Below are 12,500 nucleotides of genomic sequence, written 5' to 3'. Positions count from 1 at the left end.
CTGTGTGGAGTCAGATGCAAAGAGGGCAGTGGAGGTGAAGCTTTTTATCTACAAGGGTCAGTGGCTTATGATGTCATTGTTGCTTACAGAAGGACTGAAAGAGAACTACACAAAGTTGGTGGTGGTCCTTTTGATAAAGTACCAGAAAGATTAGCTGATGCACACACACACCTCTATGTGTCATACGTATGTGCCATACATACATACATACATACATACCCCACCATCAATATATTTGCAATATTTTACTGTTGGATAGGTTGTACATCTATCCATCCAAAAGAGTTAGCCAGACCTCACAAGCCTATTTAGCATGATTTTCTATTTATGACTGAACTTTTACTTATTTACAACACATAACTAAGAATATTAGTACATTACTAAATTTAATCATTACTGAACCATTAGAACACAAATGTTTTGTTGTTTTGGTTTTTTTTTTTTTTTTTTTTCAAATCATTATATGCAGTATGTCAGAGAGGCTGGTTAGTGGCCATTAAAATACTTCTTAAGTTGGTTTTAACAGTCTTACTACAGAGCTGATGGCCGAATTACAATATGTCTAAATTGTACAGGAAGGTTAAAGTGAGATTCATAAGTGCAAGACTTACCTGTAATGAGAAAGACAAATCAAGTTCACATTCCAGTAAACCACACGGAGGAACAAGGATTTCATTTGATCGAAGCACTCGTTTTGATCCCTGAAAACAAAAAGCAAAATACATTGAGAACCTTGAGTTGTTTTCTATTTTTTACAATTTAATTTTATATTATGGCTCAAATAGTTTACACAACACACACACACGTACACATCACTTTGACATTGTTAGTTTACTATACATTTAAGAATACTGTACTTCATTACTTTTTTAATACTGTATACAATGTATGCTTGCATTCATTACTTTTGTTCTTACTGTATACCATTCTTTTATTCTTTTATTTGTTTCAGTCTTTTGACTGTGGCTATGCTGGAGCACTGCCTTTAGTCAAAGAAATTGAACCAAGGACTTATTCTTTGTAAGCCTAGTACTTATTCTATCGATCTCTTTTGCTGAACTGCTAGGTTACAAGAACGTAAACACACCAACGTCGGTTGTCAAGCGATGGTGGAGAGACAAACACAGACACACAAACATATGCACACACACACACACACACACACACACACACACACACATACATACATACATATATATATATATATATATATATATATAAACAACAGAATTCCTCAGTTTCCACCTACCAAATCCACTCACAAGGCTTTGGTTGGCCTGAGGCTATAGTAGAAGACACTTGCCCAAGGTGCACACAGTGGGACTGAAACCAGAACCATGTGGCTAGTATATGTTTTTTTGAAAATCATTTCATTCTACATAAATGCCAACACTATATCTTCCTTTTCATTGTCTCCCTTATTAGTTGCTGTGGTGGCAAAAGAAATCATTAGTGGCAGGTTGGCAAAACTGTTAGAGCATCAGACAAAATAGTTTTCAATATTTGTGATGACTCTTTACATTCCCAGTTTAAATCCTATGATCAACTTTGGCTTTCATCCTTTCAGGGGTCAATAAAAGCGCCAGTCAAATACTGGGATCCATTTAATCAGCTAACCTCTCCACTACCACTCATTAAATGTGTGCCCTTGTTCCCATATTAGGAACAAATTTTCATTAGAGGCAGTGAACTAGCAGGCTCATAAGAACGTTAGACAAAAATACTTTCCAGTATTTACTTAATGTTCATTATGTTATGAGTTCAAATCCAACCCATAGTTGATAAAATAAAGCACTACTCATGTAATGTTGCATTTTAATCAACTAACTATGTCCTCCAAAATTTCAAACCCTGTGCCAATATCAGAAACTATCAAAGGCAGAAAGCTGGCAGAATTGTTAGCATGCTGGCCAAAATACTTAGAACGTAAAGACAGAGAAAATACTGCTGAGTTCAAATTCCACCAAGGTTGACTTTGCCTTTCACCTTTTCAGGTCAATAAAATAAGTACCAGTTAAGAACTGGAGTCAATCTAATTGACCTATCCCTCCACTGAAATTGCTGGAATTGTGCCGAAACTTGAAAGCAATATTAGAAACTATTACGCATTTTTAGCTAACTTATTCTATATCTTTTGTCCAAATTTTAACCTATTCTTTGTATAACCTTAACTTTTTCATGTTTTTATACAACTCAGTCTAATCTCATGTTCTGTAAATCCCTGTTTTTTAATGTTTCTTACCTTTTATGCGTGAACCCTTAGTGGTTAATAAAGAAAAGAATATTACAATTGTTAGAGTGACTGTTACATTGAAAAGAATTGTTAGAGTGCTGGACAAAATGCCTTGAAGTATTTGTTTTGGTGCTTTACATTCTGAGTTCAAATGCTGCTGAGGTCAAGTTTGCCTTTCCTCTTTCCAGGGTTGATAAAATAAGTGCCAGTCAAGTAGTATGATTGATATAATCAACTAGCCATCTCAACTCTCAAACTTATGGCCTTGTGTCTATGTTAGAAAACAATTATTACTATTGTAGCGAGCTGGTAGAATCGTTAGCACACTGGGTCAAATGCTTAGCAGCATTTCCTCTGTTTTTACATTTTGAGTTCAAATTCTGCCAAGGTCGGCTTTAATCCTTTCAATGGTTAATAAAATATGAGTTGAGCACTGGGGGTCGATGCAATCGACACTCCCTCCTCCAAAATTTCAGGCCTTGTGCCTTTAGTAGAAAGGATTATTATTATTATTATTATTAGAATCGTTATCATGCCAAGCAAAATACATAGCAGCATTTCATCCGTCTTTACATTCCGAGTTCAAATTCCACCATAGTCAACTTTACCTTTCAAGGTCAATAAATTGAGCACTAGTTAAACCCTGGCAAATTAATTGACTCACCCCCTGCCATGAAATTGCTGGCCTTGTGCTAAAATTTGAAATTATTATTATATCATCAGCAGCAAGTCTGTTTATATTGACAAAGATTGGGTATTTGGATTTGTTTATCTGACATACCTGTCAAATATATTGATAATTACCCGCAAGCTTTTCTAACAGGAGTTGATGGTTTGCCACCTAAAACTGGGAGTTGCTTCTTGCCAAACTATAAAGAAGACAGTACAACTGAAAAGTATCAACCAACTCAACCAGTTAACTTTGTAAGGAAGTCTGTCTAGAATTAAATGATTAAATTTGGCCTCTCTAATTATATTCAGAATTGAAAGGTAGAAATGAAAAGATCAGCCACTTAGACAACATTCTTCTGTCTAGATTTTATGAGGTGCAATTGAGCAACAAGGGTATGTGGTGCAGAGCACAATGTAGCAAGCTAAGTATGTTTCATATGTGATGCACTGGTAACAATTTGTGGCTGTTCACAATCAATTTGTTTACTTTTAGTGCACCTGAAGGTTGAAAATGGTGATTACAAGAGAGTTGAACGAGCAAAGTGAATTCTGTTTATATAGAATAGATAAGATTCTTTTGAGATTGTTTAGAGATAGACAGCAAACCTTTGGTTCTGAAGAGGAAAATAATGCATTTGTAGTTCAGGCATATACATAACATTTGTGTGTCTGGGTGAATTAGATGGAGACAATGAACTTAAATCAATATTGTAGTAATGCTCTAGATGATGTCTATTTTCTTAGGCAGGGTGCATCCAAAACTACAACACTGCATGTCTCCTTTTAAGAAAGTAGTATGATTTAGAGAGTATTTGGCTACTATTTCCAGTATGCAAAATGACAATGTATAGGTTCATTTGTATTTTATTGATGTATTTATCTGTATTCAGAGTAGTTACACATATAGTTGCAGAGTTAGGGAAGACTGTGATTAAAAAAAAATTTAATGCATTCCTCAAATGCTAAGATCATTTCTGATTTTCACTATTTCTTTGTTGTTGTTGTTAAACTCTAGGTCAGGGCTGATTAAGCAGCCTGGTGCTCCAGCACTGACCAGCCAATTCCCCGCTCCCCATAGTGCAACTTGCTATAACACTAATTAGAAAACAAAACAGGTCTGTTTTGTTTCCCAATTTAAGACCACTGATTGGCTCATAGATGCATTCATGATAATACATTCTGAGATTAAATCAATGTTGTACCGCTTCCAACCACATTTTTTTGTCAAATGGGACAGAAGTGCATTTCAAGCGGAGATCCATTACCAGACATGACAGAAGTGTGACCCTGTATCAAACATTTTGAGAGGCTGCCCTATTTGCAACTACTGACGTTCAGTTGAGTTTCTTATAAGGATCAATGCAGTGGTTAGTAACAAACCAGCTGTGATTTGATCCTTCTTCATCCTTCTCAGAGATCCGGATTGAATTTTTGTCCCTGTCCTTCCTTTCATTAAAGCGTTTAAAAAAAAAGTTATGTTTCTGCAAACTGTCAGATAAATGGATACACACAGCTTCTGTGTCAACTGCTATTTATTCTTCATTTTGTATTCACTGAAGACTGAGCATACATTAGTATATCAATGTTCTTCGTCAACAATCAGTGTATTTTTAATAAATAATGCCAAATGAGTTGTCTTGGTGATTGCTTGGCTTGCTGATGTAGCAGTCAAATCTCCAATAACAACAGCAGCAGTAGCAACATGACAGGTAGTGTGCAAGATAAAGAGAGAGCCTTTACATGAACGCGCAACCTGCAAGAAATAGCAGTTGAATTTCCCTCATATTATACTATTGTCTTACAAAAAGAGAAAAGAGAAAAGGAAGAAAAAAGAGGACATATCAGATAAAAAATCTTAGAGATACTATATTTGTTGGGATGGGATGAACACAGACTGCTTTGACCATATGTCTTCTCAATCAGGCCAGTTTCAAGACAAAACAACAATACACAAACTATGCTTATACTTTAATGTTGATGGGCTTGGGCAAGTTGGTATTAAATAATTAGTCCTCACATCAAAGCCTTCATATTTAAATTAAAACTTCAATCAAATCTGAATGACATCATGATATTTCAGTTGGTCAACATCAACACAATAATGTATCAATATATAAAATTACAGCTTTATTACTTCTTTTTAACAGAAAGCTTTCCAAAGTCTTGGTTACATTGAAAATGCATCAAAACACTAGCCATCTACCCATTAGAACCAACAAGAGAACCTTTACGTGATCACTTATCTGCTAGAAATAGTACCCAAATCTCCTTGCTTCACAACCATCTTTTTACAAAAACAAAAAAAGAGGAATGCCCAGCATCGCCTTTCTGGCACTTGTGCCCGCGGCATGTGTAAGGACTTTCGAGCGAGATCGTTGCCAGTGCCCCTGGACTGGCTCTTGTGCGGGTGGCACATAAAATACACCATTTTGAGCGTGGCCATTGCCAGTACCGCCTGACTGGCCTTCGTGCGGGTGGCACGTAAAAGCACCCACTACACTCTCGGAGTGGTTGGCGTTAGGAAGGGCATCCAGCTGTAGAAACTGCCAAATCAGATTGGAGCCAGTCCTCAGTCAAATTGTCCAACCCATGCTAGCATGGAAAGCGGATGTTAAATGACAATGATGCATTAGATTCAATATCTAGAAAACCACCCAGAAAACAGAATGCTTTTGATCATAAGTCTGCTCAAACAAGGTTGTCTTCAAACTAAATAACAGTCCCCCAAAGGAGTAAAATCTAAGTAAATATTGTTATTTATTTTCTGGTAGTTGGGACAGAGCTGGAGAAGAAAGAGGCAGAGAGGAATAAGAGCTAGGGTAGTTAGATGCAATAGTGTAGAAATCCAAGTGTTTGGAGGAATTGATGGAAACAGTTGTTGGGATACAATGTTGTATGCATAAAAACTGATGTAGAATAGAAGCATATCTGTGCATACATATGTATAACTGGATAAGACCTGTGAATGTATGTGTGCAAGCATGTGTGCCAGTGGTATTTAAATATAGAAAGATAAAAAGAAATGCAACGTTAGGAAACAAGATGATTGTTAGAGAGCGACAGTACAAAAATAAAAACCAATCATCAAGGACAAATTATTGATCTGCTGGAATATTTCCAAAGATTACACTGATAAATTATTGGTTCTGTCAAAAAAACGGAAGAGGGGTGTGGGTTAAAGAGAGACAGGAGTAAAGTAAAAATGGGGAGAAGAAGTTTAAGAAAGACAGAGAAAAGAGATAGAAGTGATGGGGACAGAGAGAGTCAACAAAAGTCAATAACAAGAAAAGGCAGGAAGCACAAAAGGGAAATGAGAGGGAGAGAGAGAGACGGAAGGAGGAAGAGAAAGAGACAAAAAGAAGAGAGTGAATAAAAGAGAGAGAAAAAAGAACAAAAGGAAGAGAGAGAGAGAGGGGCAGACAAGCAAAGAATGTGATATCAAAAACAAAGAAAAAAGAGAGATGAGGAATAATGAAGACTGGTAATGAAAGGGAAGATAGAAAGAGGGAAAAAAAACTGAGTAAGGGAGATAGAAAAGAAAACACTGTGGTCAGTCAACCTGCTAGTAATAGAAGCCTATCTCCCTCAAATAATAATATCTCAAAAAACAAAAAAAAAAGGACATTGAATAGTACAGTCCTAGCTACAATACTTGAAAAAAGGTAGGATGGCCATATCTGTTCTGCTTGAAATCTATGAGTAAAAGCTTTCCATCTATGAGGTTATACAGCAAAATGTCTAATTAATACAAGAGTTTCTATGTAGAAATAGACACACTATATCTGTTAAAGAAAGAAATGACATGATGGTCATGGCTAGAACATCTTCTGTTTGACCGGAGTTAACCTAGGACTAAACAGCAACAACAAAATCTCTCCCCCTAATTCCCCGCTTCCCATCTCTGTAAATCCCTGTTGGCCATCAACTCCATGTATTTAGTGTGTTGATATTAAAATAATCAAATCATTTGACGTTGTATTTTTATGAGATACATCTGGGACAGAATGTCTGTTATTGTTGGAATAATGACAACAGATAGCTGTCCTGGCCTAAGGCAAATATCAATGGCATAGCCTGATATCTTGTTGTAAGTCAGTCTTTCTTTTGGAAGAATATTAATGATGTGAGTGAACGAGGATGAAGATGGGGAAGAGAAGGAGGAGGATGGGAGAGATGCTTGGTGAAAGGGGAAGAACAGTGGGAAGATTAATGAAGGGAAAGGTAGAGCAAGGAGAAGATACAGAGGGAGAGAATGTGAAAAGATGAATGGATAAAGGAGAGATGAGACACAGACTGAAAAGAGGAGAAATGGAACAGAATAGGTGATTAGCCAGAGAGAAAGATAGAAGGACAGGGTGGAGGATAACTAAATAAGATCGTTGGTGCCAGCTGTTGGAACAACACAGATCCAATGTTTTCAATGGTATCAAAATCCCCCATATTTCAGTATTACACTTTTATGTTCACTTGTAACTGATAATCTCTCTCTCTCCTCATGCACAGAGTATACATACTGCCATCAACCTAAGTAGAATTGTTGCCAGGTACATCTTACAGCTCCATGCAGTCCACTTGACATATATTCTTCCACATCTCTGCACAGTCACTACATCACTACCATAAATTCTACACCAAATCACTTACCACAATATTCTCACATACATGCACATGTGCACACATCACACTAATATTCAACATCTCTCCACAGTGACTACTTTATTTTCTAAACCTCTGCCCTGTCAACACATTGTTATACATTCACAACAATACTATATAACATCCACTGCATATTTCACATCTTTACATAGTCAATACATAGCTATTATATATTCCACATCTTATATTACACTGCTATACACTCGCTGCACTGCAACACATTCCACATCTGTGCACTGCAATATACACACCACATTGTTATAAACTTACTGCACTATTCTCTCTCTCAGACACATATATATATATATATATATATATATATATAGCATATGCAACAGATTGACTCAAGGACTGAGAGTTTTGTGTGTTGGCACTTATCTTTGTAGGGACATCCAGCTTGATAAGTGCCAATGCACAAAACTCTTGGCTCTTGAGTCACACTGTTGCTTCTGCTAAATATTAACAAAACTATACATACTCATATTTTGAGTTCTATTTTTCCTGTCTGCATCACCATACCTACTTATCTACATACATATTGCCCACCATAAGAGAATTGAAATCTTAAAACCAAGGTGCCACGTAAAAAGTGTTGGTGTGGGTACAGGGGCCATGCAAAAAGTACAGGTGATGGTGCCACATAAAAAACACTCAATTCACTCTGTGGAGTGGTTGGCATTAGAAAGGGCATTCAAGGGGATGGAAGATCTCAAAGCAGATGTAGTTATAATAGTATGTAAATACTGGGTTTTAAAACCCTTTGAATAAAACCACATCTCCAGTTAATGACAGTGTTTTACATTTTATATATATACTAGCAGACATACCCGGTGTTACTCAAAATTTAAATGGCACAGTTTGTATATATGGTACAGTTGAATTGAAACATGCGATACGGGAAAGTGCAGCATTGATGACAAAACATTTGCGGAGAAAATGAAGGGCTAATTCGACTAAGTGACATGTCAGGTATCTGTTTGGAAGATTCCAGGCCCTAACCTTGTCATGGAAAAGTGGATGGGGGTATGTGATTTTTGAACACACCAAAAAGCTCTCAGTGGATATACTCTCCTTTGCAGCTGTTGGCGCTGCCACTACCACGCTGAACAATCAGCAGACATAGGAACTACATCTATGTGATAAATTAAGCCTGTGGGTGCACTCAACAGCACTACATGAGAGAAATCTACATGAAAGGAATGACGTGGTAAGTTGGGGTGGATTGTTGAAAACAACACTGTCAAGTAATATTTCAGTTTGGAATCAATAGTTGGGTTGCTGATGTGGTTGGAGATTAATAGTCGTGGCTTAACTGTGCACTCCTTCACATAAACAGTGACCATTGAGAATAACTCAGCTCCCAAACAAAAACAATTCTGCATGCAGCATCTGGGCACACAAGGTCACATTAAGGACATGATCTATAACATGGTTGGGCCTTTGACACCATAAATTAGTAGGCTAATGTACATGCAATATTTCGGTGTGTAATCAATAGCTGAAGAGGCTTTGTTTATGCTTAGAAGGAAGACTGATACCGAAGGTAAAAAAATAGTTGAATAGTTGCTCAGAATTTAACATATGTTAGCATATATTTCATAATAAACAGTGTGTTTCAAACAGTTTTTATTCCAACAAATTGTTCCTATGGTACTACAGGAACTGGCTAGGGGCCCCATTACTCATTATGTGAAAAAATTTTAAGAGTCTAAAACCATCTCTGGAACTTAAGTAATGTATGTTCCCAGTTTGGAGAAAATCAATTGCAAACTTCAGAAGTTCTGCAGGTTTACACACACAGAGTGATGTACAAGCTACAGCAGCAGCTGCCATGCTCCATGGGTCCATTAATCATGCAACAATTTCATGCCCTTCAACTGAAGAAATGTTACCTTGCTTGGAAACAAGTAAGGGTTGATAATAGGAAGAGCATCTGGCTGTTAAAAAAGTGGCCTTAATAAACTCCATCCAACCTCAGTGCTTATGGAAAAAGGGACATTAAAAACAACAATGATAGTACTCACTACAGTATACTCACCATATTGCTATACATTCACCTCATTGCTCTACACACTCACTACAGCACTATATACATTCAGTATATTACTATTATATTTTCTACATCTTATACACTTATTACATAGCTATATACCTCACTGCACTGTTATACATTCTACACCTCCGTACACTCATTCTGCTACACACACGCACACTAAATCACTACGCTGCATTGCTATATCCTATATGTAATACACTCATCCCTTTTACTTTACATTCTACATCAGTATATAATCACTAAATTTCTCACCCATCCCCTTATTTCTTATGACAAACTCCTCCACATGCAATTACCACATTACAAGATCCATAACTTCCCTAGAGAAAAAAAAAAAATGAAAAATAATATGCTGAATAATGGTGTCCTAGATACATCTTGAAATTAAAAAGGCAGAATGGCCACTGCTCTTCTACATCTCAATGCAGTTCACATGTTAACCATAAGTCTCTTTTTTCATACAGTTTACAAGTTGCCATGCACTCACCCTCATCTCTGTACAGTCCACCTATTGCAAAACAATTTCTGTACTGCAGTACAGGTCCACTTATTGCTATAGTCTGTCCACTTATATCTCAAGACATTTGCTATATTTCCATATACACCTGTTGTCATGTAGCTCCACTATGTCACATCTCTATAGAACCATCATATCTCTTCAGCACAGTTACATTGCCCCATATAATCCTTACATGTCTGCACAGTCACTATACAATCCTCACATGTCTGTACCTTTGATATACTTTAATGTACTGTCAGACAGTTGTTATTGTTTAACCCTATTTGAATCAAAGGCATTCAAACTTATCCAGTCTTATTTTTACAGAACAGTGCATCAAAAACTACATTACCCAATAAGTCTTGCCTTTTGATTTGAACAAGATTTTGCTGCTATTTCTAATAGACTGGGCAACCATGTACAGTTCCCACATGGTCATATGTTCTATATCTGTAAGGTTCACATACCTAAAACATGACACAATCTTCACATGTGCATACAGTCACTACACAGTCAAGTTGCAGTGAACACATCAGTTCCCGGATTGACATCAAACCCTTGCACTGCCATACAGTTTCTCAGTATGATCAGAATTCACAACAATGGAGATTTCAAAATGAACAATTTACTTCAAAATAACAGACAGCCGGCACCATTTTACAATCAACTAAAGCTACTATTTAGCTCTAGGTCAGTTCACATTAAGCAAACATATGGCCAAAGACATTCCCACCATGATCCTCTGTTTTTAACTTTAAGACAGTAGCATATGATCTGAGGGAGATCTTAGCTGCTATGTCTAATAGGTCTGTTGTCAAGGCTCCCTCATTGACTCAATCCAAAGCGTAATAAATAAGAATCTCTTACCTGCATTTTGACAGCAATGATTATAGAGGTGAGATCATTTTCCAATGGTTTCTGGACAACCAGTCTAGTTAGTGTCAAACTGCAGAGTCTGTAGAAGAAAGCAAGAGAAAAGGTGTTAATGAAAATAATAAACAACTTATGAGATCTTCCTTTAATTTGATATTTTTCTTTTGAAAATCATATTTGAATATTCTATGCAAATCTGTTTACAAGTTTTGACTGCAGAAGCAAATATAGATACATACAATATGCATGTATATACACAGGCACACATATGCATACAAGCACATGCCTACATACATATACATACATGGTGGAAGTTCGCTAGTTATCTGTTTGAGGCCTCAAGAAGGTTCTGTGAATGAAACTGATTACAGTGAATAAAGCATGCACAGAACTACATTTGCTTTTCAGACAGAACCAATTCCCTGTCCCCTCCACCTTCCTCTCTATGGGGGGTGGGGTTCAACATTTGTTAGAACATCTAAGAAAAGGATATTTTGATGTAAAACCTGAGGATCATTCAGATTCTGGTTGCCCTAAACAAGAACTAGGAGGTCAGAACACTACTTCACTTTCTCAAGTATTTCTGACAACATGCATGAATACACACACACAGAGGCATACAACGAAAGTTGTACAGATATTCCCTTGTTGCTTCCACCATTGAAAATGCTTTGAACCAAGTCAATCTGACTGAGCAAATCTATGACCAAGGGCATTCCAGCTATGACCATCCAATCTTTTTAATGTTTTGCAGGACTACATAATATGATGTATATTTTCTTTGAGATTTTAAGCTATGACTGAAGGAGATTTGGCTACTATTTCTAGGTAACTGAGTGACCACATAGAGGCTCTTTCGTTTTGCTCCTTTCTAATTAGTGTCACCAGGCTAGATATAGTAACAAAGAGGAAAAGAATCAAGTTTTATCCATACAAGGTAAATTCTAAGATTTCACTTCCCTCAACTACTTTAGTTACGTACAAGGAGAGAGGGAGAGAGAGAGGGAGAAAGAGAGAGAGAAGGGGAGAGAAAGAGAGAGAGAGAAACGGAACAGAGAGAGAAGCAGAATAGAGAGAGAGAGAGAGAAGCAGAATAGAGAGAGAGAGAGAAGCAGAATAGAGAGAGAGAGAGAAGCAGAATAGAGAGAGAGAGAGAGAAGCAGAATAGAGAGAGAGAGAGAGAAGCAGAATAGAGAGAGAGAGAGAAGCAGAATAGAGAGAGAGAGAAATAGAGAGAGAGAAATAGAGAGAGAAACAGAATATATATATATATATATATATATATATATATATATATATAGAGAGAGAGAGAGAGAGAGAGAGAAAGAGAGAGAGAGAGAAGAGAGAGAAAGAGAGAGAGAGAGAGAGAGAGAGAGAGAGAAACAGAAACAGAGCAGATAGAGAGAAAGAGAAACAGAGCAGAGAGAGAGAAACAGAACAGATAGAGAGAAAGAGAAACAGATGAAAGGGAGATGCAAACTGATACATACCCATACAAACAAAATTTACCT

General features: G+C 36.9%; 1 protein-coding gene across 50 annotated transcripts in view; it reads right to left on the bottom strand.

Annotated features, from left to right (window-relative positions):
• Nucleotides 1-12,500, bottom strand: part of LOC106879405 (phosphofurin acidic cluster sorting protein 2) — a 296,592-nt gene that overhangs the window by 202,922 nt on the left and 81,170 nt on the right. For all 50 annotated transcript variants that reach the window (XM_089360530.1, XM_089360531.1, XM_089360532.1 and 47 more), the window contains exons 2-3: nucleotides 10,984-11,071; nucleotides 612-701 (exon numbers count right to left, since the gene is read on the bottom strand). In XM_089360530.1, coding sequence (XP_089216656.1) covers nucleotides 612-701; nucleotides 10,984-11,071 — 178 coding nt within the window. The remainder of the gene's footprint in view (nucleotides 1-611; nucleotides 702-10,983; nucleotides 11,072-12,500) is intronic.

The sequence above is a fragment of the Octopus bimaculoides genome, chromosome 11, assembly GCF_046866305.1.
Source record: "Octopus bimaculoides isolate indiv1 chromosome 11, ASM4686630v1, whole genome shotgun sequence".
Lineage (NCBI taxonomy): Eukaryota > Metazoa > Mollusca > Cephalopoda > Octopoda > Octopodidae > Octopus > Octopus bimaculoides.
Note: the sequence above shows the minus strand (reverse complement) of the source record. Positions and strands in the feature narration are given on the sequence as shown.